Source organism: Sciurus vulgaris, assembly GCF_902686455.1.
Source record: "Sciurus vulgaris genome assembly, chromosome: 10".
Lineage (NCBI taxonomy): Eukaryota > Metazoa > Chordata > Mammalia > Rodentia > Sciuridae > Sciurus > Sciurus vulgaris.
This window is the reverse complement of record NC_136470.1, coordinates 58,071,194-58,097,395: the sequence shown is the minus strand read 5'-3', so window position 1 is coordinate 58,097,395 and position 26,202 is coordinate 58,071,194. Positions and strand designations below refer to the sequence as shown.

General features: G+C 35.5%; 1 protein-coding gene across 12 annotated transcripts in view; it reads right to left on the bottom strand.

Annotated features, from left to right (window-relative positions):
* The window catches only part of BBX (BBX high mobility group box domain containing), a 253,393-nt gene that overhangs the window by 36,693 nt on the left and 190,498 nt on the right, over window positions 1-26,202 (bottom strand). For all 12 annotated transcript variants that reach the window (XM_079100834.1, XM_079100827.1, XM_079100832.1 and 9 more), the window contains 3 exons: window positions 24,689-24,769; window positions 21,320-21,394; window positions 13,938-14,018 (listed from right to left, as the gene is read on the bottom strand). In XM_079100834.1, coding sequence (XP_078956960.1) covers window positions 13,938-14,018; window positions 21,320-21,394; window positions 24,689-24,769 — 237 coding nt within the window. The remainder of the gene's footprint in view (window positions 1-13,937; window positions 14,019-21,319; window positions 21,395-24,688; window positions 24,770-26,202) is intronic.

The following is a 26,202-nucleotide window of genomic DNA, read 5'->3' as shown; positions in this document are numbered from 1 at the left end:
GTACAAGATCAGGCACATGAGTAGGGAACCAATCCATTTTCAAAAATCCCAAATGGCAAGTTGTCAGAGGTTTTTAACATTTTTAAATTCACTTTTTAAATGGGTAATACACTAAATTAGATATCAGATGCTCTTTTCTCTCATTTTTTTTTCTTTGTACTTTCAATGCATCACAAATCTTTCTGGGAGAAATCTATTATGATTAGTGAGACTTGGAAGACACTGGAGAAGGGGTGAGAGAAGCAGTTACTGCATTTGGAAAGAAAAATAAATAAAGGAACATGATGAGAGTGCCCCGTCCTTCAGATTATTCACAAGGAAGATTTGCAATACCAAGGGGCTGTCTTTTTCAGGAACTCATGTAAGGTAACTTTTAATGACTACAAAGATCAAGAATTTTCATTTATTAAACCTAACCAGCAATAACCCAAAAGCAAAATGTTAATTCTGAAATGCCAACATATTTAGTCTTTCCTGCATATTTTACTCTGATGAATTTGTTTTTGCAACAATTTTAAAGTAATTTTTATTTTCCTTTTTCACCTATTCTAGCCACGTAAGCTGAGAGAATATACTTACTAGTTTTAGAAAGAAGGCCAAAAAGGCTCCAGGAGGTAAATTTTATGATTTTTCAACCAGCCCCCCTGGTGGCCTTTCACAGGTCATTTCAGGGTCCTTTTGTCTTCTGGGTGCTAATTTTTACAGTGGTATGCAGAGAGTTTACATTTGCACAGGTTCCACTTAGCAAACCTAATAATACTTTGCAAACTCTGCTCTCTGCTTCAATATATTTCAAAATGATTCTCCTCATCACCTCTGATAGGATTCTACAGCTAAGAATGAAATGGAACACATGCAGACATTCACTCTGGGGACATATTCTGGGAAATAGCATAATATTTCTTGGGTAGGTAATTACAGCAAACACTAGTCATGCTTTCTTTGCTTCCTCATTTCAGGCTCTTGAAAGTTTTTTCACAAATAAAGTATATTAATCCTAAACTATAAGAGAGAATAATTATAGTGCTGGAGATAGAATTATAAAAGTAAAACAAATATCTCTGGATTACAAACCACAAATCACAAATTTATTCCACTAACTAAAAATCAAATCAGTCTCAGAGTTGGGTGTTATTCCAGAGGCTGTCTAACACAACCTTCCCCAAGCAGGAATTCCCTCTACTAAAGGCTTCCCAAGAGTTAGTTAACCAACTTCCATACAAAGACATTAAGCCTATTATTCTATTAAAGGGCAATTCTGTTTAAATTCTTTTTAAATACAGAGTGAAAATTGACTATCCTATTAGTCTTAATTCCTGAAGTGAGAGTGGGCTTTACTGAAAAGAACTGGGTTCATGACCAAGCACCACAGCTTGCCTAAAGCCACCCAGTGAGCTATGGAATGGAGGAGACTTGAAACCACAGGAGGAAATACCAACTGAGAAATGGGATACCGGTGCAACTTACATGGCTTTCCTGTGAGGTAAAAGAGAACAAATGTGTGCAAACAACCTTACATGTTACAAAGCTTTACTAGTGTCTTTTATAAATTATATTCTAGTCTTGCCATAATATATCAGATGAGAAGTAAAACCATTTGTTAGTTTGTGGGGGTACTTTCAATGGGGTACAGATATGAATTCTTCTTTTAAAAACACATCACACTTCTGGCTGTATTGAACTTATGGTCAATTAAAATCCCGGATTTACTTACCCACATAACATGCTGGTTGGGTGGGTGTACCTAGAGTCAAGACGTTTTTTTTTCCTAACAGTACTAGGGATTGAACCCAGATGTGCTCTAACACACTTAGCTATATCCCCAGCCTTTTAATTATTTTTCTTTTGAGACAGGATCTTATTAAGTTGCCCACACTGACCTCAAACTTGTAATCCTCCTGCCTTAGGCTCCCCAGTAGCTGGAATTATAGGTTTGTATCTCTGCGCCCAGCTAGAACTGCATATTTCTTTTTTTCAGTAATATGTTTTTGTCTAAATCTTTATGAACAATGTTGAGTGGGGTATGGATCAGGACAGAGTCTTCTCATACTTCTAGACCCCTTTCATTGGGCATTTCTTGAATATTAATAATCTTCAGCAATGTCAAATGTTTTATAATCCAGTCTAAATTTTCCAATTTTTTTCACAGGGACATTATATCTGTCAAGTCTTGCTAAAATCTAGATAGAGAATGCCAACAGCATTCTCTTAGCCTGCTTTATAACTAACTACAACCATACCATATAGAAAATGAGGTTGCCTTGTGTCCAGTCAGAGTCTAACTAGGTAAACAGAAACAACTTAAAAGCATACCTAGCAGAGGACCTTTAATGCAGGGAACAGGTCATGAACAACTAAAATGACTAAATAAAAGAAGTATGAGGCAACTCAAGGATTAGCACCAGCAGGAAACCAGACTGGAGACAAACAGGGTAAAGAGTGTTACTAAAGCCCAGATGCCAGGTGCCCAGTGGAAAGCAGAAGCACACTGGGCTTCTCTGGAGGGAGGCTGGACTATGGAAGGGATGCTGTCTCAGCTTAACCCTGCCACTGCCTCACCCCTTCCCTATACAGCCTCGCCTCTCCCATCCTGATCCCCTACCAGTGTTTTTCACTGGCTGAATCCAGTGGAAGAGTGGAAGCTGGGACATAGGAGCAGAAGAAAGACAGTCTGCAGCCATTTGGGATATAAAGGCAGCAATCAATCCAAATAGACTGAGGGACAGACAGCGCATGTGAAAATGGCCTTTGTCAGGGAAACTGATAATTCCCAGTTTTCATCTTCTTTTCTATAAGTTCCAAACATAATATTCAAATAATTTCCAATATTTCTAGAAATTAATAGCCTACATTTTAGGAATTATGCTTACATTTTTTAAAAATTAGGATGAAGTTTTTCCATTTTTGTTCTCATTGAGTTCCATTTCTACAACTTGTCAAAGATTATGAAAAGTGAGATAAATTTCATTTGTATAGTCTCATAGTATCCTATAATTTTATATATATATAAAATACGTAATTTTTTTTTTTTTTTTTTTTTGCTGTAGGAAACCTGAATTAGTATGCCAGGATCATATACTTTAGTTTTTTTCTAACTGATTTAATATACACTTGCCTTTTTGCAGCTATACTTTCTGATAGAACAAAATACTCTTTATCCCCTCCCCACAATGGTGGCAAAATAGTAATCAACAATTTTGCCTTTTCTTCTTTGTAACCTTTACTTCCTCTAATCTAAGACAGAGACAATTTTCTTCTACCTTTAGTTCTAAACAGTTAAAAACAGTCCAGAGTTTTTTGTTTTGTTTGTTTGCTTCTTAGTTTTTGCCAAATAAAGTTCACGCGGGATTTTAGTGTATTTTTTCCTGCTAATTGATGTCATTCTTTTGCATTCCTCTTTATTTATTATACAAAGTTCATATTATTTTACAAATGAATTCATAAGTATTTATAGATTTTAAAAATTTGAAAACTTCTTCCCCATTCTTTTTCTTTTGCTGAGATGTATATATGTGGGCACCACAAATATGTGCATGTGTGGCAGGGAGCAACAGAGACGGACTCTCTTACTGATCTTGGGCCTTATTTCATGGTAGTGCCTATTTGTATGTGCAGTTCCCGAAATTTTTTGAAACTCATTTTTCCTTAAGTCTAAAAAATACATTTGACTCTCTAAAACATTCTTTGTTCTAAGCATCTTCTTAAAAGCACTTCAGTTTCCTGTCCTTTACTACAAAAATCACTAAACTCCATGACTTCTGTTTTTGATTCCTTTCCCCCTCACTATTATATTAGGCACTTACATATGACATGAACTGAACCTGGGAATAGCTACGGATATAACAACTCTAATAAGATGCCTTCAATCTTGCAGATAGGCAAATTCTATATTGAGAGGCACTGCCAAAAGGTAGAGAGTCTGGAGTCAGATTGTCTAGGACACAGGTGAGCTCTGCCACTGACTGCCTATGTTAATTGGAGGGGTCAGTGCCAAGTAAGATTATTCATAGCACTTAACTGACACTTTTTGTGCCTCAGTTGTCCATTTTACAAAATGTAGATGTTAATATTTCTTGCCTTAGGAATACTGTGAGGTCCAATGAGTTGCACAGATATAGAATTTAAAATAGTGCCTAGTACAAAGAAGAATAAAGTATTGTGATACTCAGCCCTCTGGGGCTTATGACATAGAATAAATGCTAGAAAAATGTCAATACTATTAATAGTAGTAGTAATATTCACATTAGTATCATCAACAGCATGCCATAGCCTTGGAAGACTAATTGCATTTTTCTAATTTTTCATTCTAGGGTTGAATGATTCTGTTGTGGTTAAAAAAGAACCATACCTGACAAAATGAGGCTAGGAAGAACTCAAATCAGTATCCCTCCCCAAGCAACACAAGTAAGCTCCTTTTTACTTTTGAGTTTATCTACTTATATCCACTTTAGGTACATATATCTATAGAGTAGTGAACATTAAACTATACACACACACTGCATTACATACACATGCACAGATGTGTATGCATATACACACTGCATACACACGCACAAAGACAATCAGGCATACAATGGACATACAAGAACACAAAGTGATGTTTAATCAAGGTAATAAAAACGCATTATGGGAATCACACAACTAATGACTATTATTAATTTAGTCAAGATGCCCTTTAGTAGAGGGTTGTTATTAATCAAGTCTTGAAATAGTACATGACAAAGTAAATGACAATTTATTGTTCTAGTATTATTTCAAATTGAACAATAACCTTCTTTTAAAGTGATAACAGAAAATCATCTGGACATCTTCCAGGGATGGAATCCCCATGACTGCATTCAAAGTAGTTAAATGCTAATGTTTTAAATCAAATGATGGGCATAAATATTTGATTCTTAGTATATATTCCCCAAGGAACTACTGTGTTTTTTTTATAACTATAACAGAGGACATAAAATGTATTCTGTTCACCTTTGGATTCTCCAAGAAGGCATTCGACAGATAATTGTGTTAAGTTGAATGGTTCATTAGTTCTTAGGTAACTGATGAATCTAAAATGCATTCTGATTCAAACCTGGAGAGGGTTACTTTACAAGTCTATAAAAAACAATGCTAATTATGACCATGCTACTGCTAGGCTTAAATCGGCAATCACAGTGTCCTTAGTTACATCTCCCAAGAGCACCAGTGAAAATTAATCACAAATATTTAAATTTTACCTCTGCCAACAGAAACCACACCGAGATTCCTCACTGTTTTGTACAGTCAGAAAGGCCTGATGGTGATATGCTGCAAGAAATGTGACTCATACCAAAAAGAAAAAAAACCGGTATGTTGATATCAAGGTACCAAGGGTGTACATGCTAAACCCAGTATAAAACAGTTATTCTCTACAAAATGATCATGAAGGAAAAACTCAATGGAAATGCTGAAGTACCATAAGATAAAGTATGCTGTAGAGGGATTTTGTTTTAAGTTCCTGGATTCAGGAAGGCTGCCATTTTTAGTTCAGGAAGAGCACACTGTAGGTATGGGGTTTGTTATTGGGGACTAGCTTTAAAAGCATAATAAACATCTGCCACATCAAGCTTATCTCTTTAAATCAGAGCTATTCTAAAAGTATTCTTTTCTAAAAATGTTAAGATATTGATTAATTTCTTAAATGTGTCCTGCTTAAAAAGACTTTGTGAAGTGGTGACTGAAAATAAATTACGTATACTAGGTAAGAAGTAATACCACAGTAGAAGTCATGTAACTGGTATGAAGAGATGGTAACTACTTCCAAAAGGTACCACAGTATTTTACTCTTAATTATACTTTCTTTCATTTTGAAGGAGTCAGCTAAATTAAAAATAAGGCAGTGTGAAAACAGACCTATGGGCATTAATCAGGAAGTTGCAATTTCAAAATCTCTGCTGTTCAGTACAAAACAAATGTTTTGCAGTCAAGGTATATTTACAATCATTTTGTGCTGACTTATTATCTGCCAAAACAGATAGACCTAACCCTAGGATGGCATTTAGCAGTATTTTCTAAGATGTGCACTTCTCCTATAATTAAATAAAATCAGAATGTTTTTGTCATAAAAATACACACTGGTTGACAGTTTCTAAGAATAAACAAATAGCATTGCTGCTAAGAAAATTAGATTCTCTTTATCATAAAAGATAAGTGGTCACAGAACAGTGGTCTAAGTGTTTCCTGACCCTGGAGTCTGGGCATATTACATAGTGTTCTGTTTGGTTTGCTGAAACAGTTTGCCCAGGTGAAATGGGAGTTTCTATTTCTCTTTACTTACTATTTCTTCAGAAATCATGGAGTTTCTGAAGATTTCGGATGGGTTAGAGGTGGTTGTTGTTCACAAGACCCTCTGTTAAAGTCTCCCCTGAAGATGTTAAAGGTAGGTATTAAACACATTTGTATCTCATTTCTTCTAAAAATAAGTTGGTGCAATTGGGGACAAAATGAAAAGTTTAAGGAATTTCCTAAAAAGACTCACAACTTTACATAAAAAGATAAGAAACATATCACATTCAAATAAAAGGTCTTCTTAAATGAAGTTTAAATATGAGAATTCATTTCTACAACAACTCTAGGAAGAACTGAAGTAACACCAGCAGGTTTATGTTCTGGTCCTGAGGTCTTTGGAAAGGATAATACACATGGATAACATAAGAAAATTCAAATGGAGTCATAATTCAATCAAATACAACCAGTAACTGTCAGTGACAGAATGAGATTCGAGGGAACACAGTCAAGTAAGATTATTCATGGGATATCTTTCCTTGTTTTCTTCCCTGGCTCCCTCCCCTCCCTCCCTGTGGTACTGGGGATCAAACCTAGAGCCTCACAAATTCTAGATAAGCACTCTGTCATTGAGCTACACCCCCAGCACTTTTATTTTGAGACAGGATCTCACTAAGTTGCCCAAGCTTGCCAAAAACTTCTGTTCCTCCTGCCTCAGCCTCTGTAGTAGCTGAGATTACAGGAATGCATCACCACATCCAGCAACAGTGGCTTTTTAAAAATGAGTAATAATTTTCTATGATTGAAAATTATAATAGTAATAATAACATTTTTACAGATGCTAGAAGTAGTTCATCTTTACCTATCTTTGATTTGAAGTGGTTTTAGTAAGTGAGAATTTAAGAAAAGCTAAGAGGTTGAGCCCTCTGAAAATATCTTCATTCTTTTTCAGTGGTAACTTTTCCGGTTCCCTTGAGCCCAACAGACCCATAATTTTTCTTTTTCACATGTGAGTATACAGCAGACCAAACTTGGTGACTTTTTTTTTTTTCCCCATCTTTCTTTCTTCTGTGCTCACAGGAACACATGTATCTGCTTTCCAAATTCAACTACTTAGCTAGCAATTTGCTCTCTTCTTGATTTATCTAGTATGGGGAATTCCTCAACTGTCTCTTCCCTCTCAACATCTTTCATCTCTTCCTTTCTATTAGAGTAACATCTTACCCTTTGCACACATCTGGGCTTCCTGAAGTGGGGTTCCAAAATCAGGGTCAAAATTCTTGAAGCTATCCTCCTATCACATACTCAGTGTCAAAGTTGGAGTCAACTCTTCTTTTTTCCTTTGCTTCTCACTTCTATTCAATCACCCAATCCACCTGAAAACCCTGAAAACTGCTCGTTATCTGTTTCTGCCTTCCATTCCCACTGCCTGCTCCTCCAAGATCTGGTGCCCAAGGAGGTTTCTACTCCATTCTCTGCACAACTGCCAGGAGCATCTCTCCACGTCCTGCTCTCCTGCATATACCTGACAAATCTTCAATGGCTCCTCATTATTTTCAAGGACAAATTTCTTTGCTCTGCACTAAATATACTTCCAATCTGACTGGAAGCTACACTCTACCTTCATCTTTCACAAATCTCCTAATGCAGACCTCTACTCTTGCCTATTTGATTTGCTTATTGCCATTTAACTATCTCCTTTCCTTGCTTTGTCTCTTTGCTTTATCTCCCCCATCTCTATATTTATTTATGAATGAGTAACAATCTCCACTTTATGTGGTCAGGTATGAAAAAGGGAAGTAGGCAAGTATTAAGTAGATGATGGCAATTTTTACTGGCCTCAAGAGTCAGTGCTCATCAGAAAAGGGAGAGGACAGTGTCATTTGGAGAGCAAATACCAAAGAGGGCAACCACTAATCAGCTCTGACCAATTATTCTCACAGAGGAAGCCTGACCTTGTGTCTGCAGATCCTCTAAATTTTTAGGAGCAGTCAGAAAGCTACATTTATTTGAAATATGATTTTTAAATACTAGTCACTAATTGAAATGTAAAATATGATACAGGTCAACAAAATGTGTGCCAAATAAAGTATCTCTGCCAAATGGATGTGGCCCAAAGGTTGCTACTTTCAACTTTTGGTTGTTTCTAAATGACTCCTTTATCAAGAACCATCTTAATGTTCTTTCATGCTCTCTTCCTTGTGCTTGGTCCCCAGAACACTTCTGCTAATACTAATTTCTATCTTTTTTTAGTTTCACACATCACTTTATGTATCACTCTTAAGTGCACAATTCCTTGTAAAATAATTTGCACTATTTATTCATTTCTTACTCTGTAACTTTTAATATATTCTCTCTCTGCACCTAGACAGTAAGCTCCTCTAGGACAGGGGTTGTATATCAAAATTTCCTATAATACTCAGCACCTTCCCAAAGTATGCTCACGAATAGGCATATATTTAAGGGTGTAAGATGTATCTGTGGCAGTTTCAAAAGTATAGGCGGTTTCTAAAAAGGAAATATAAGCTCCATTTCTTTGACAGCAGTCTTGAACATCTGTCATCTTATTCAGCCATACATATATGTGTAGGAGTAAGCTGTCTTCCATAAGACTTCTATAATATGCACATGCCTATAAGAAGCAACATGCACAGTCTTTTAAAAATATTCATCAAAACGAGGCAACAGAACATCCCAGCATGTCAGAGCATGGCTATGGAGAAAGACTATCTGGGTTCCTACCTGAACTCTAACACTGTACATATCACCTTAAGTAAGTTACCTAATTGCTCTGTCCTTTAGTTTCCTAATGTGTAAAAGAAGAATGATAATACCATTCACCTCAGAGGACAGTTCTGAGAATTAATCGGTACACAAAAAGTTCTTAAAACAATGCCTGACGCAAGTAGATATTCATGTCAGTTATTATCATCTTAGGTTAGAAAATAAAATTCATCTGCTAAAAAATACCTAAAAATTTTAATCTAAAGTATATTTAAAATTACTTTGAATTATGAATTATGAATAAAACTAACAACAGTATTTTCAGGCTTGCACTCAGTCACTACTCCACACTACATACTTTGTACTCTGGAGATAAAGTGCTCCTATACCCCTGACCTTACATGGTTTACAGATTTTGGTTCTTATGAACTAAAATATGTGTGTACATACATTTGCAGGTAACTTTAGTAGCCACACTATTATTGGTATGGAGTAAACCCTGATAATTATTTTGTTAGAATAAATAAACTATCTCACTTATTAATTAGACAATGGTGGTCTTTAAGTATATAATTTTCTTTACTGAAATGTACAGGTAGTTATCTCTGAATTTCTTCAGACTGTCTTCAAACTAAAGCAACTATGATACAAGATGACCACACCAGGAAGGAGGCTCTGTTGATCTTTATATAACCTTATCTAACTCATTTCCAAACAAATGGAATTTGCACAACTTAGGTTAACTGATTAAGTGAACATTACAAACCTCATGGGGATTCAAACAGAAAGCACTGTATTTTTCTTAATTCCCTGACCTCAGCAGAAATCTGAGAGAAATTCCTTTAAAACAAGTGAAATGAATCCCAGAATTTTCAGTTATTAAATATTTTCAGCTATTAAAAGTCCACCCATTAAAATGCCAATCATATGCCTAAATCAGACCCTTCCCTAGGGCATCTCTTGGCTTCAGAACCATGGGAATATAGGGAGGTCCTTCTAACATCAGAACCAAGAGTGCAGGCCTATCCAAGCCTCTCTGTGCCTGCTGCCAACTTCATCCTATTTTCTTTTTCCTGCTCAGGTAGGTACAAATCACAGCAGTGCCTAAAATATTTCTCACTGCTTGTCAAAGAGAAGACAGTTAAGCAACAACCCTGGCTTGGGAATATCTGCTCGTTCACTTTTCCTACCATTTCAGCCCACAGGAGTGTGGTTGGGGAAGAGTTAAGTGCTTGGTTTTAAGCTGATTTCTGGCCTTTCACAAGGCCTAAAGCTTCTGATTTAGTCATAGAAGACAATGAGGTAAAACTAACTAACTGCCCATGGTTATGTCTTTATTTTGTGGTTCCTGCTAACTCTTTAAAAGAGTCCACAACTTCCTCAGGGGAACGCTATAAGAAAGGGTGATATTTAAAATATTTAATAGGTGGGCATGCCAATTATCAGAAGGAATGTGGCTACAGGGCTGGAACATGGTCCTGTAGGTTCCTTGGTGTGTCCTGCAGTTGTTGGAAGAATTAGGGTAGCTTAGGGATGCTGGCTGAGTTGTGACACGGATACTCCAGGGGGTTGAGTCACAAGCTTTTTACTAGTAGTAGAAGTATTTTGGTGTTTTAGCATCAAAAAGGCTGATTGATGCAAGCCAGTTGAATTCTACTCCTCCAGAGGGACTGCTTCAATATCCCCAGAAAAGGCATCTCCATTATATTTTTCCCTGATGTGAAAGACTATCCCAGGTCTGCTATCTATGAATTCCTCCCCATTACTATCCAGCGGCCTCTTACCTGATCAAACTAATCTGCTTCCTGTGTATTCACTTGACCTTTGGTAAACACGCATCTTTTTTTTAATTTGTTCTTATAGTTATACATGACAGTAGAATGCATTTTGACACACTGAGAAACATGCATCTTTACAATGCTAAAACAAAGAATATAGCAGGCCCTTCTCACTGCTGCCAACATCCTTCGTTCTCTTTTTTACCTGGGTGGATTAAGTAAAAGATGCCACAATTAATTTATGTCCAAAACATTTCCTGCTTCTGGCTAAAGAATGAGGAGTACTTCTTGATTGTTCCTCCCTCAGTCTTTAATAGTGGTTCTCTTGGAGCTACCTACACTTCCCTTGATGGGGCAGGGGTAAAGAAGAGAAGTTACTTATCCTTTCTTCCCAAGGACAGAGAAAAATCATGATGCTCCAGATGACTGAAATGCCCATGGTATCCCCTCAACCTAAGATGACCTGGGGGTTGCAGTGGGGATGAGAGGTATCTCAAAGTGTAAGGGATAATAATTGGATTATAAATCCCATGAGACAGGTCCAGTTCAACTTGGAAGGTATTTCTTGGTGAATTTCCTTTTGGAATATATAAACATAAAGCTGTCTTCTTCAGATTCCAGGTAATAGCACAGGTTCTACTCAACAGGAAAAATTCTCCTCAATATCCTGTTATAATTACTTTCTTGTAAAGAGGCATGAGAATAATTAAATATTCTATTTTGCTGAAGAAAAATGGAGTAAAAATTAAGGATGCATTTATCTACTAGTAATCATTTGGTAATGCTGATTAATCCATTGTACACATTATCTATGTTTAATCAGAAGCTGGAAAGGCTTTAGGAAGTTATTCTAAAATGCACTCTTGGTATTGTGGCATCATATTCATGTGGTGCAAATAATAATGTAAGAACAGTTTCTAGGTGAATTATTTTTTAGCAACCCTGTTTCATCAAAAGCATATATTTTTACTCAAATATTATAAAAAACTAAGTCTGAGTATAAGCTGATTTGCTATAATTGGAATAAGCTTATTTCAGTCATTTTACCCCTTTAAATTATGATTCCAGCATTGAAACATCTGTTAAACCATAGCATCTGCTTCATATTTGGGATGCATCCCTACAAATTAGAAGAATGTTCTTTTTAATGAGCTCTGATTTAATAAGGAATCCTTTTTTTTTATAACTGGAAAAAAATGAAAAGACAAATTCATTTAGCAGTGCTCACAGCTAAGTATCCCAAAGGTTCACACATTTCTAACAAAAAAAGTTTTAATAAAAATAAATATTGCGCGTTGAAAGATAGTTTGTTTTATAAATTAGTGTTAATACTTAAGTATCCAAGTTATGTTTGTATATATGTACATGTACACACATATACAAATTATATAACAAGAAAAACACAGAGATCCCATACACCCATTATCATTCAAGAAAAACAGTTACTTCCTTTAAATGCCTAGTCTTAATAATCTTAACAGTTTAGAAAATTCATAACCTTTGGTCTCTTTGTTTACTAAGATTTGTTTACAAGTTCAACTCCAAAGCAACCCTCTTTTGTTGGATCTTCACTGTTTCAGTTGTGTGTGAGGTAGAAGTTTACAGCGACTCATGCAGTTCTTTTTAGAACAATTCCCTGCTGTCTCCCTAAGTTTTTCTTTGAGTTTTCCAGTCATTCTGCAGCCCTCCATTTGGGTCTGAATTTGTCTTACACAAGCAGCACGTTAGTTCAGTATCAGACAACAATGGGTGGGTTTGTTCCACTGTTTATACATTACTATCTCAGGCCTTTTTATTTTTATATTTCTAATAGGGATCTGGCTGGGTTTTAAAAGCCTAATTTAAAGATATTTAAAACTTCCAAATGTTTATGATACAAACTACCATAAAACTTAGAAATTTTAGAAAATCTTCTGTCATCTCATTAAGCTCAATACATTACAAAGAATGTATGAGAGAACCATATCACAAAAGAGCTCAGAGGAAACTCAATGGGAGAAAATCCTGAAAGAACAGGTTTGGATAGAAAAGTTTTTTTATCATTCATTCACTGTACTTCTTAATTCATTTGCACCAATTGAGAAAACTTTCTTTAGCGTCCTGGTACTGAGGACATTCGTTCCACATGTTCCCTTGAGGCAGAGTGGCCAAGCCTGGCAGAGCAAGCCACTGTTCATGCCCACCAACGACTGCTCTGGCATTTTCCTGCCTGGCCCATTGCCCACCAATTGAGGGCTCTGCCCCTTGCAGGCTTTATAAAAGCACATTTTTTACTTTGTCAATGGAATAAAAGCATTTTATTCCATTGTCATTTATTCCATTGTCACATCAAAAAGTACAAGTGTTAATGTGTTATAAAAATCTGACTTTAGACCATGCCAATGAATCTTTCACTTAAAAAAAAACAAAAACAAACAAAAAAAAACCTAATAGTAATGCCTTCTAGAGATTTACAGATGGTTTCAGAGAACAGAGAAGAGGAAAGTAAACTAGTATGTTAGTCAACATTTTCTTGAAGTAACTAAAATGCCTGACAAAAACAACCTGGAAGAGGACAAGTTTATTTTGCCTCACAGTTCTAGGGATTAGTCCACGATCAGCCGAGTTCACTGCTCAAGGCCCAAGGTGAGGCAGAACATCACAGCAGAAGGGCATGGTGAAAGTATGCTGCTCCGCTCACAGTAGCCAAAAATTAGAAGGACACAAGGAAGATGAACCTTCCAAGGCACACCCACTGTGACCCACATCTTCCAATCACACCCCACCTGCCTATAATTACCACCCAGTCAGCCCATTCCACTAGGTAGGTCCACAGCTTTTATAATCTAATCATTTTACCTCTTAACTTTTCTCTATGAACACAGGAGGTTTTGCAGGATACCTCATATCCAAACCATAACACCTGGGTTATTCTGTGCTCCACTGGACTGACTTAACCAATGAGACAAAAACGACCTTCCTTTAAAATAGTACCTTTGAAAATCTCTGTATAACCTTTCTTAATGCTTAATGACTTTTAGTAGCGAAATTCCTTTTTTATAAATTAAAGGTTAACTCTCTCATTGTTTAAAATTAGATATAACACATTTTATGGTCAAAGGTGAGATGGTACAGTTTACGGAATAGTTATAATTATTTTGTGATTTCTGCCTCTGCAGGTCTTATCTCAATATATTCACAGTAACTTGCCTCTGCCAGTTGAAAGAGTGCAGACTTCCCACAGCGTTTTACAGGCTCAGCACCACCCAACTGCGAAGAGTTCGAAGAGATCTATATTGAAAACAATTGACATAAAGAACATTAATTATGATACCAGAATCTTTGCTTTCTATCCATACACGTTTACGAAATTTCCTAAGCTTAAGAGAATATCATTGTTCCCAAGTACCAAGTAACTTTAAATATATTGTGCTTGGGATGATCACTTTAACAACTATTTTAGCAGCTCAAAAATAAAAATAAACAAACAAAAAGGTGTCACTACAGTGGCCATTTAATGACAAGAGTGTTATCTTGCATATTCCAGGCTTTTAACTCTATAATTTTAAGGCAAGATGTGCATCATCAACAGGCCAAAAATAAAAGATATTTAGAGTTATTTTGCATTTCAAGCAATTAACTTCAGAGTTAATTTTTAAGAAAATATTTGGGATCTTTATGGAAAGATAGCATCAAGTAAATCAACAGATTTTTTTTTTTTTTTTTTTTTTTGAGAATATATGCTAGGCAATATGATAGGAGTTAGGGAAACTAAGAGTTTTACAGAGACACTGACCCTGGTGGTATTTCAAGTATGCTCTAATAAAGTACACTTGAAGACTGATAATCAAGGACATGACTCTAAGTTTTATAGTTAAGGACCTATGCTATGTTGTGGTACACTGGTATGCATAACATTACATTGACTGCATATTCTTCTGGAAAATTTGGTTAAATGGTGTCTGGGCACAGATAAAATATGAAAAACACTGCCCTTTCTTGTTTTTATATGAAAACTTCATTTTCAGTTTCTAGCCTCAGTAAGAGCTAAGAAAGATATATGCATTCTTTTCCTGGAAAGTTTTATTATGGTTAGCTATAGTCAGGTTCTTTGTGATTCTGAATTCTTTCCCAATTCAGACAGAGCTGTTTCTCAACTCTGTTCAGGAGACAATCTTGCCTGATGACTATCCTTATAGGTGACATCCAGGACCCACAGGGGATTCTACAGAGTTGTCAGCTCCAGGAAGGACTGGGAGCTTGCAGGTAGAGGGAATTCTCCCAAGAATTTCTGCTGAGTAGAGGCCTTTGTATAAGATGTACTTAATCACCTACAAAGCCCATCACAAAAGGTCAAGTTTAAGAAAGTCATGAGGATGTTTTCTTCCTGGTGCATCAGTTTTAACAGAGTTCTCCCATATTTACTATAATCATTTACTTTCTATTGGAAGACACGGTGCTTAATCTTTCTGAAGTTTGGAATATTTTCCTTTGGCCAAATATTTACTGATAAATTTCACTTCTACTTTTTCTAGACAAGCTGAATTCAGTTATGTATCATTAGACTAAGAGAAAACAAACTCATTATCACTGACTCTTAGTGACTTGAGAAAAGAGGTAGTGAACATAGACACCAGTTCTTTGAATTGAAGTTGCAGAACAGAAGGGATATGGCCCATGTGCTGGACAGACATGCCTTCATTACTTTTGGCTTTGTGGATTTAATTCAAATAATAAAGAATTTGAGCCTCATTTACTTTACCTTCAAAATATAAATAATACCTGTCCTGTATCACATGAGAAGATTTCATGTTAATGAGCAGCACAGTGCTGAGGTCATAATTATGCTCTCAATAAATGATACAATTAGTACTAATGAGTTATCATCAACACTAGTAAATATAAACCCTTTTAGTACAATTCCAAAAATTGGTTACACACTGAAATTAAGCAGACTTAAACAACTGTAACGTCTGAGGATACTACTTATTAGATTTAGTCATTTGTAGAATATTATACTTGTTGCACAATTAAGAGTAGCCAAACGACAGGGCAGAGTGGCACTACACAGCCTAAGCTGTTTTTCTAGTTCTCCCACTGGCTCCCTCTGCTGTCGCTTTTGTTGCATAGGCCTCTGCTCCATGGCTGTTTGTTTACTACCACATATCTTATGCCTAATGCAGAGCATGGCACACGGAGAGGCTTAGTGAAGAACTACAAACTAAACAGATGCATTATCTGCTCTCCTTCCCTTAAAGCACAGCTGTCTGACAGAGTGGAGAGCTTGAGATAGTTCCTTGCCTTCCAAAAGGAACTCGCCATGTTAATCAGAACAGTTTTCCTTATTGCCTCTGGGAGGATTTTTCCCTATTTAAAGGTACAGGGCAGGGTGAAATTTTAAATGCTTAAGGTTGCTGGAAACCTGATTTCCAAAATGGGATGTGTAGGGGAGTTCCAACACTTCTGGGATCTCCTGACAATAAATTTTTTGTGGAATGACTGGGTGGTGTCACATAAAGATGTGTTTCCTAAAAATGTCTTTTAACTTCTTAACTGGGGTGGTGGGTTGGTGGAAAACTGGACAGATGTTAATTGTGATGGCTTGATTCTTATCTGGATTTCTCTGTAGCAACTGACATTGGTCATCTTTCTTTTGGGAAACTCTTTCCTGGGATTCTATTACTACAGTAGGGTCCTACCTCTCAGCTCACGTCTTGTCACTCTCCTTTGCTAGCTCTTCTTTCTATAGTGTTTTTTAAATGTGTTTTCCCCTCAAGGTTTTGTCTCAGAGCTCATGTTCTATCAGTACTGTTATCTAGACTGATAGCTTTGATTTTAGGCACTTGCTTGCACAATGCTGATTTCTGGTATTGCCACTGCTCACCCCTGCTAATAATATCCTACTCAAGAGACATATGCATCCTTTCAGGTAAGAGGAACATAGTTAACGTAAGTTTTTCAATGACTGACCAGCAATGGAGGAAGTTCATATTTGCTGGTCGGTAATATTGTATAGTTACATTCATGACCATGCTTTTTACTTTCCTTATATTGGATGGTGTTTGTCAGTGTATTAACTCCATTTCAGTCTCTATTTTGACTTTTATGTAATGGTCAGATAAACAGTACTCATCCATAAAGGCTGGCAAAAGGGTAGGTGCAACAGTACAGGAGGTAAGGTTTTAAAAGTGCTAAGAAAAATTACCACTGTAGACATTAAATTACTGATTTTATGGCTGCCTAAGGTGGAGAAATGCACCAACAGGTGGTAATGAGCAGAATAAAAGTAGGTAATGGTGGAGTATTTTGCAATCATGAAGGGTATCATAAACATTGTAGTCTTAGAGAAAATGATCAATAATTAGTGATGAAAAACAAAATCAAAGAACAAATGAACAATATGAGGATGACTGGTCTTCCTTACCTTTAAAGAAGTTATTAACAGTTAAAATAAAACACATAATATGTCCACTAATTAGTTGCAGTGTAAGCATATGGTGTTTTTATGGAGTGTAATATTCCATAACTTACTGGGTATTCATGAAAATGAAATGTTTTAAATTTGGACCTAATGCTTATATCCAGCTGTGATGGAATCTTAAATTTGTTGAGATTATGCTTGTACTTTTATTAACCATATCTTCTGAGGGAAGTTTTAATGTCCAAATCTAAATTAGCTCTGAACCACCTAAATTAGCTCTCTATATATTTAAAGTAAATAGGTAATTTTTCAATGCAAAGATATACTTCAGCCATAGAACAGAAAAAGAGTATGTGAATTGGTCATGGCTTTTAGAACTGATAAATAATGGAAAACAATAGCTCCCCTCTCTTTGTGTTTGGTCATCAGTCTTCAGTAAACCAGATCTAAAAAGTGACTGATGTGATATTCTACCTGTAAACAATAAAAGATGCAGACAGAGAACTCATTCTGACCAACTTAATGAATAAAAGAGCCTGGAAACAGAGTAATAGCAAATTGAATGGGCCAAGATGAATCTGGATGAAATACAAGTGTCAATAAGGAATAAGAGACAGGTGGAAATGAGAGGATGGGAAGCAAGTGTCTGCATTCCTATTTCTTTCTAGATCCAATAAAGTGGATATATTATTTTCTTCCCTTTAATGTAAACATTCATAAGGAATCTATAAACAAAATGTGCTTTACTGAGTTTCCTGGTTCCATAAAGGTTAACTTCGAAGGGCTTTAAAATTAGCAGATTTGGTTAAGGAAAAAAATATCCTACTCAGTTTGCAATGCAGAGACTCAAAACTATATGTGAGAGAAAAACACTCAAAAAAACCTATTTCAACCCAAAGAAGTGCCCAGGGCTTATTGGTTTTTTAAAAATAGGTTTCTTGGACAAATATATTACACAATAAATGACCCATTTCTAAGAGATGATATAGCTAAATCTCTTCCAAGAGTTTGTAAGTGAAATTAGCAGAAACAGTTTTGAAGATTTTTGGATGCCTGGTTTTAAAATAATATTTAAAAGTAAATACATTAAAAGACCTAATTGACTCCTAAGCTATAAGAACACTCATTTCTAACTAGGCAATAATCCACCCAGGAATCCCTCTGAAAAGGGATGGGGTTATAAACAAATTATACACCCATCCCTCTCTCTCTTCCACCTCCTCCCCAATGAGGACATACACACATAGTAGAGTGCTGAAACAGTCATAATTTAATAATTTGGGGATTAAAAGAAGATAACTAGAGATAAGTGATCTTAAACTTTGGTTTCCTAAAAGGAAACCTGCTGGCATATTCCCAGGCCCACACTCCCACTGATAAATCAAAAAACTCTGAGTGGGGTTCAGCTAGCCTTCTAGGTGACACGGATGTATTTTAAAGTTTGCAAAACTGCCACAAACTAATTAGAACAAGAATTTCATGAGATTTTGTGTTTTCTCAAAGGTGATGGTGTATCATGGAATAATTATAAGAGTTGTAGGTATATCATCATAGTAATTATATCCCATTTTGTTTCTATTGCAATACACATGCTCATATAAGATTTCAGTAGATAATTTTATTAGTTCACCTAATTAAATTAGTTCTTTTTAGCTTTAAATAAACCATCCCGGTATTGGGCTGATGGCAGGTCAGATCAAGATTGAAACTTACGGTTCTCTTTGTCATAAGAGGAAAATGACTAGAGAGATTATATATCCTTAGAATAACATGAACTTCTCTTACATGACACATAGAATATTTAAAACTAAATAACCAAAGATACCACAATTTATTTAATTTGCTTAGAAATTGAAAGGGCTTGTATTATCGATCTATGCAAAACATAACTAGGAAAAGTAATAACCTGAGTGTTGAGAGGACTGCATTGAATTCAAGAGCATAACAGAAAATAATTTTTTACATTATTCATATTTGTTGGGTTTTCCATCATGCGTGCTTTCCTATGTTACAATCAATTCAAACAGCTCCTAATAAGTTTTCAGATAAACAATATTAAGCTTCTTCAAATCCTGCATACAGTTTATGTCAAAAAAACAAAAGACCCCGGCGACAAATGCTACTGAGCAGTGGGACAACATCTGGGATGTCACCTGCATGATTCTCTCAAGGAGGAAGTTCTTTTCTTCCTCTGAAAATAAACTTAGGGGCTAGAGTTGTGGCCCAGTTGTAGAGCACTTGCACAGCATGTGTGAGGCACTGGGTTCATTTCTCAGTACCACATATAAATGAATAAAATAAAGTCCATTAACTAAAAAAAAAAAAAAAAAAAACTTAAAAAAAAAAACAGTAAAATTAAGAGAAAAGAAAAAAATCTAGTCTTCTGAAGAGTGAGTGTGCTGAGCAGCAAAGACGAATTACTTTGAGAGGTACTGGATCTCATTCTGCAGAATCACAGGACAGTGCTGATAAAATATCAAAGTGGTCCCTCGGAGCTGCCCCAGTGCTTCAGGGGCTCCTAATGAATCTGATGATGGAATGTTTCTTAACACCTAACCATGCTGTAGACACTCACCAAGACCAGCTCAGTTATCTCACATTGACATTTTACATTAAGTTGAATACTCTTGGAAGTTAATGCATATGCAAATATTAGGTGTGTCAAAGTTGAGCCACTATACCTTTCTAATAGTCATGCTACAGAGTGGAGAATTTAATCAAACAGAATACATGGCAAATTCTGTTTTCAAGGAAACGTTTCTGAAAAGTTGGATGAAACTAGCTCAGTTATCAATATTAAAAATAACCTTATTCAACATGCCAAAATTCTTTTTTAACTCTTTTAAAAACTTATTAGGAACAGATCAATGGCTGCTGACAACTGGAGAAAAAGATGTGCTATTAAACAACACTATTTTTCCCAGACACTGAAAACAACAGCCTATTTATCAGAATGGAAAATTATAATAAAATCCTAATTTATTCAGATTCATCAAGCAAATTGTTCTTTATGAAATGATAACATAATGTATTTTTGTTACCAGTTTTATATAATAGTCCTCAGCAACTAAAGCAAATAGTGTGGTAAAGAAGCCTAACACATAAGCAGGCCACTGCTGACACAAAGTCATAGTGGCTGACAGAAGCATCTCAAGAGGAAGCAGTGTTTTGCGGTGGTTGGCGGGGGAGTGGATACAAGCTGAGTAATTTTTTCTCTTTTTCAAAGGAAGTTGCTAGATTTTCTCCTGCCAAAAGGATATCATTTTACATTTCATTTATGCAGTCCTCTTTATTCAAATGAATCATAGTAATTCAATACATCAATATTAAACAGAACAGTCCTACTTGTCATTTTCTCTCAATCCTATTAAAAACTGCTTACTTTCTGATATGCATTTTTTGTTAGAATAAAAAGGAAAAAGGAGAAAGACCTAAAGCAGACAGCATCTTATTTTCATGAACCGTATATGATTTATTATTTGTCACACAGTGCTCAATAGGCTCAAGCATATGGTTGAGGCCAGGGTTCTGTGGCAAAATCAAGCATATCAGATTTGCTTCCTCAGAATACCAACAAGAAAATACTCTCTAGCATGTGCTCTGTCTGGCTGACAAACTGAAGAAATCTGAGATCCTGAAAGAGCTGACCTGATCAAAGTCAGGGATTAAGTGCTAATAAAAACACTGGCTGCAGCTACATCACATCAAAAGTGAAGTGCTGATGATTTAACAGGTCATATTCACCACTGCATCTGCTTTGGGAGAGTTATTCATGAATTATAGCACCTAATTTCACTATTGGAAACATTTAACAAATTGGAATCCTCTGGCCTTCATGTTGATAGCAGTTGTTCTTAAGCTTTTAAGATAAATTAAAAACAAGGTAAAATAAAATAAATGAATTACTGGTAAGTGCCTATTCTGAATGAACTCTTTAATAAATGTTTATAAAAGGGTATGAAATCTGGAGCTGACTCGACTATGATTATACCAAAGGCAGCAAAGAGCCATAAATATTCTTTGTATTACATTAATAATGGCAAGAGCCATGCTTAAAGTTGACTGTACATCATTAAAATTCCATTTCAGTAGTTTCTGAGATAAATGTTTTCTGAGTGCAATAAGCATTAAAAAAAAAAAAAAAAAAAGAAGAAGAAGAAGAAGGCTTTACCTCTGCAAACTGAAACAAGGCTGATGCTTGACACTGTTTTGTAGGAGCATCAGGGTGGGATGTACTTGAAGATATCTGAAAGGAAACAAGTTATTTTTAATGTACAAGGACATTTTCCCATATCAGACTATTAGATTCTGCCATATATTTCCACTGCAGACACTGATAAAGATTGAGACATGAATCATCACCCTCAATCCCTTTTAGAAGAACACTATAAATGATAACAGAAGACAAAGGCCATGTTTTTAAAAACAGATGGTTGGAAAGAACCAAATGACAGAGTCTGGCTTAGTCGCCATGTCCCTTGTAAAGGTATCAGGTATATATCAAACAGCAACTAAGGAAACCTATGGAAATAATTTTTTATATTTCTATGATTTTCAAAGAATATATTATTTAAAGCTGGAGGCTACAAGGAAAACCACTCTCTCTCACCCCTACTTCACTCCCTGCAAGCTGCTCTCTTCATAGAGGCAGCTATAAACCTTTTGGAGTATAGGGATGTGGGTCAGGGTATCTGGGATTGAATCTTAGCTATGTGACTCACCAGCTACATGACCCAGGCAGCTTAGCTAAACTTATTTTTCCCAATTGTAATTTAATGATGATGATAATTTCTATTTTAAAAGACTACTGGTTATGGTGAGAAAAATGTAAGCCATAAAATACATAGGCCATAAAATATACATGCTGGCATAGCATCACAACTTAGAAGTTGCTCACTAAATATGAAAAGCATTTTCTTTCTTTTAGGACACCTGCATCCTCCTACTCAACACAAACAAAATATACTTTTATGTCTCTCAGGAGACACAACTAATATTCTCCTAATGGAGAACTTTTGTTTCCACTGGGTAATCATGGAAACCTCATTCAAACTTTGCTGAGAGCCATGCAGAAATATTTTTAAGGACATTTTGAGAGCAAGATCAGTTTTAATTTTTGTCCCAAAGCGAATAACGCTTCTATCCTGCTACAAATCAGGTTGAAACTGAGTCACAGCCCATTCCCAGTCTCACTGAAGTTTTCTTTCTTCAAGTAATTGGGTTTACCACCTCCATGAAAAGATACTTACTAAGTAATGAATGCACCTCAACCACAAAGTATCTTCTAGAAAAGTGAGGAAAATGGGGTTGTACGGTAAAATATAGTATCACAGTGAAATTTAGGGATGAGAAAGGATTAGGAGAAAGACTGAACTATGGATTTTTATTCACTGTCGAAGACATTAGGAAAATTTTAATTCTACTGTATTTTTGAAGCAAATAAGCATTTTTAGAATAAATATCAAAAATAAGAAAAGAAAAAAAAAAAGCAGATCCTCTTTAGCACACTAAACATAAACCAACCATCACAATAGGGTAAAATTTAACCAAGTGTTTTGAAGACAACCAAAGGTGAAAGTTTAGAATGTTTCTTATTCAAACCACAAACCCTGAAACATCCAATGAACACCATGGACAAGTATGATGGGCTGCAAATATAAACCCACAGGATCTTCCTGAAGTCTTGGGAATTACAACCTCAGTAGGTCTTAATTCAAATATTGCTTTTCATTTCTACTAACACTCTATAAAACTTAGAGAAAATAAAGTTTATATAAAATAAAAAGCCTAACCTACAATATATTTCTTCAAGAATTAAATCAGGCAGTGAAAAAAAAAAAGAAAACTGAACCAGTATTCTAATCTATCTTCTTTTCTGAAAAGCATTTCATGAGTTCCAAACAAAAGGATAATTTTTTAAAAATAAATGTTGAGATAGAGGAAGATTTCTATTAATGATATGAATAGGAATGCCTGAAGAAAATATTAGACTAAGGATCTTTTTTTATCATTATTATTTTATTTTTACAGACTGCATTTCGATTCATTGTACACAAATGGGGTAAATCTTTTCATTTCCATGGTGGTGCACGATGTAGATTCTTATCATTTGTGTAATCATTCATGTATATAGGGTAATGATGTCTGTCTCATTCCACCATTTTTCATACCCACACCCTTTTCATTTCCCTCTATGTAATCTAAAGTTTCACCATTCTTCTCTCACCCACATTGTATATCATCATCCACTTATCAGGGAAAACATTTGGCCTTTGCTTTTTGGGGATTGGCTTATTTCACTTAGCATGCTATTCTCCAATTCCATCCATTTATCTGCAAATGCCGTAATATTATTCTTTTAAATAGAAGTAATAGTATCGGAGATCTCCTTGAAATCTGAAGTATGCTGTAGAGGCGATAAAAGTGTTCATATGAAATTTTGGATATTTCACAAGATCTTTAGGAGTCCAGGGATCATTCGTCAAGAATCTCTGCTCTCAAAGTTGGGCCCAACTTCATTCAACATGTTTATAACTGCAACTGAAAGGGACTACATAATAAAAACTGTTACATTAACTTTAAAAAAAAAAAAAAAAAAATATATATATATATATATATATTTAGTTGTAGATGAACATAATACCTTTATTTTATTTATTTTTATGTGGTGTTGAGGATTGAACCCAGGGCTTCACACATACTAGGCAAGTGCTCTACCACAGAGCTACAACCCCAACTTTTAAAGAAGCAATGTACAAAACAATTGGAATTCATGGCAGGTCTCACAGAGGCAGAAAAGTGAAAGAGAAGGAGTCTTACAAGCAAATATACATAACATTCTAGTGACATCAGCAAGGTATTTAGGAATATCATGAACAGTTTCAAAGGAACAGCCTAGTGTGACAGTGTCAAAAATATTTCTTTGAACTGTAATATGTTCCCCATGTACAAAACTGTGAGAGGATGGGCAATGCCAGGAAGGATGAGATTGGTAGAGAATGTCTAATGAAAGACAAAGCAAATGATCAAGGGAAGATCAGGTGGTTTAAAGTTTGAGGGAGGGGAGGTCAATTGGAGCTCATATAGGGTTCAAGGCTAAATGAATATATTTTAGGAAGCAATTTTAATCTATAAGCTTACGATCAAGGATAATGTGTTTTTTAACATCTCTCTGAACCAGTGTCAAAGGCATTTTGAGCAGAACAGGCCCAACCCATAACATAAGACTTTGACCACTACCAACCTTCTAGTACAGTTTCAAGTAAGAGAAACTTAAGACTTAAAACAGAGTTGGGGGCAGGTTTGGGGAAGGCTTAGGCAAAAACCATGAGTTGATTCAGTCTTCTCATTTATCAAATCAACATGTAATAAATGTCTTACTTTTAATAACTCCATTTTATTCATAAGTTTACTACCCATGAATAAAATTTGGTAATAAGTTTAAATGTAATAATATTTAGTTGTGACTTAAAAAAATTATATAAACTCATAGTTATAGTATAACTTTCTTATTAATTAAGTATAAACTGCAGCGTATTACCTCGGCAAACTGAAACAATGGTGACTTTTGACGCAATTCAGGGGATTCTGAAATATCAGGCCTGCAAGTACCAGAGGATATCTGAAACAAACAAAGACACATGAGGTTTACAGGAAAGGCTTCTAGAAGAGAAGAGGAGGCAGATGTCACCTAAAACATTTCTATGCTGAGGAAAGAACAGTTTTATTCCAATTTAAGGTAGCTTTATACTAAAAAGGCAGTTACTGTGTAGTTTTATACAAGTGGCCGTTTTACTGCTAAATAATGCCAGAAATAGGAGAAGAGGAACAGCACCTCACCCAAGGAAGTATCTACAAAGATGATCTCTTTGATCTCTTGATTTTCTGCCACCAAACCCAAAGAATCTACTTCATGTTCTATGTTTCCTCAATATTTCTTCTCATTCTACAGATGAAGGACCTGAGGACCAGAAAGGGAAGTGACACTTGTCTTCCCCAACATCTAATAATCCTCTTTTTCTTAATGTAGCACTTATCACATGACATCAACATTGGTTTACTGTATATCTCCTCCTAAGAGCTCTGTTTAATGCATTTTTCCCAACACTGCCTGAGAACATAGACATTTCATCAAGTATTTAATGAATGAACTTATGAAAGGTGACAATAGGTCTTCTAAATCCCAAATTGATGTGTTGTCTCCCTACTTTCCTGAATGATGAAGTCAGGTTGTATAGGGAAAATAGTTATTTTCTACTTTAAAGGAAAATATACAAAGTTACTGCCCCTTTGGTCTCTTTGCTTTCGGTACAAAACCCAAAGAAAATCTACTTCTCTCACGTGTTTTTTTAACGGTTTGTTTTCTGACTACAAAAATAATCCAAATTCGTTATAAAAATCTGAATAAAGAAAAAAAAGATACCTACCAATGTTACTTCCCAAATATAAATACTGTTAATATTCTGTATATATTCTCAAGTTAAGGATATAGGTAATTTGCACATAAAATAGGATATTATAATTATGGAATGTTCTTTTGTAATCTTAATAACTATCCTGAATTATAAATCTTTTTCAGCTTAATTTTCATAGTTGCAATAGTGATCATATTAGATGCTTAAATTCTATGGAAATAATTGCCAACTAGTTTATGCTCCTAAAAAAAGTTTCTCACTGAACCTCATCATTAAATATTGAGGATGTGTTTCTCTAGCAGTATCAGAGGTCATTAAGCAGGAGCAAGCATTTGAAAATTTGTCACTTTTGGATATTTTAAAGAGTAATGGTCACCTTCTCCCAATGATAAGCACCATAGAGAAGGTTCAGAATCTTTAATCTGCCACCTGAGGTTTGGCTGCAACCTCCTTATTGCCACTTGATTATTTGGCATGTTGTGCCAAATGTCCACTGAAGAGACACAAACTCCATTAAAAAGAAAGCCAATAAATCTGAAATTACTATCTACAAAGGTTTGGGAATTTCTTCACTGGAAGGCATACTGGAATAAAATGTCTCCTCATAATTTAGGAATTTAAGAAAATTAGCACTTCCTTG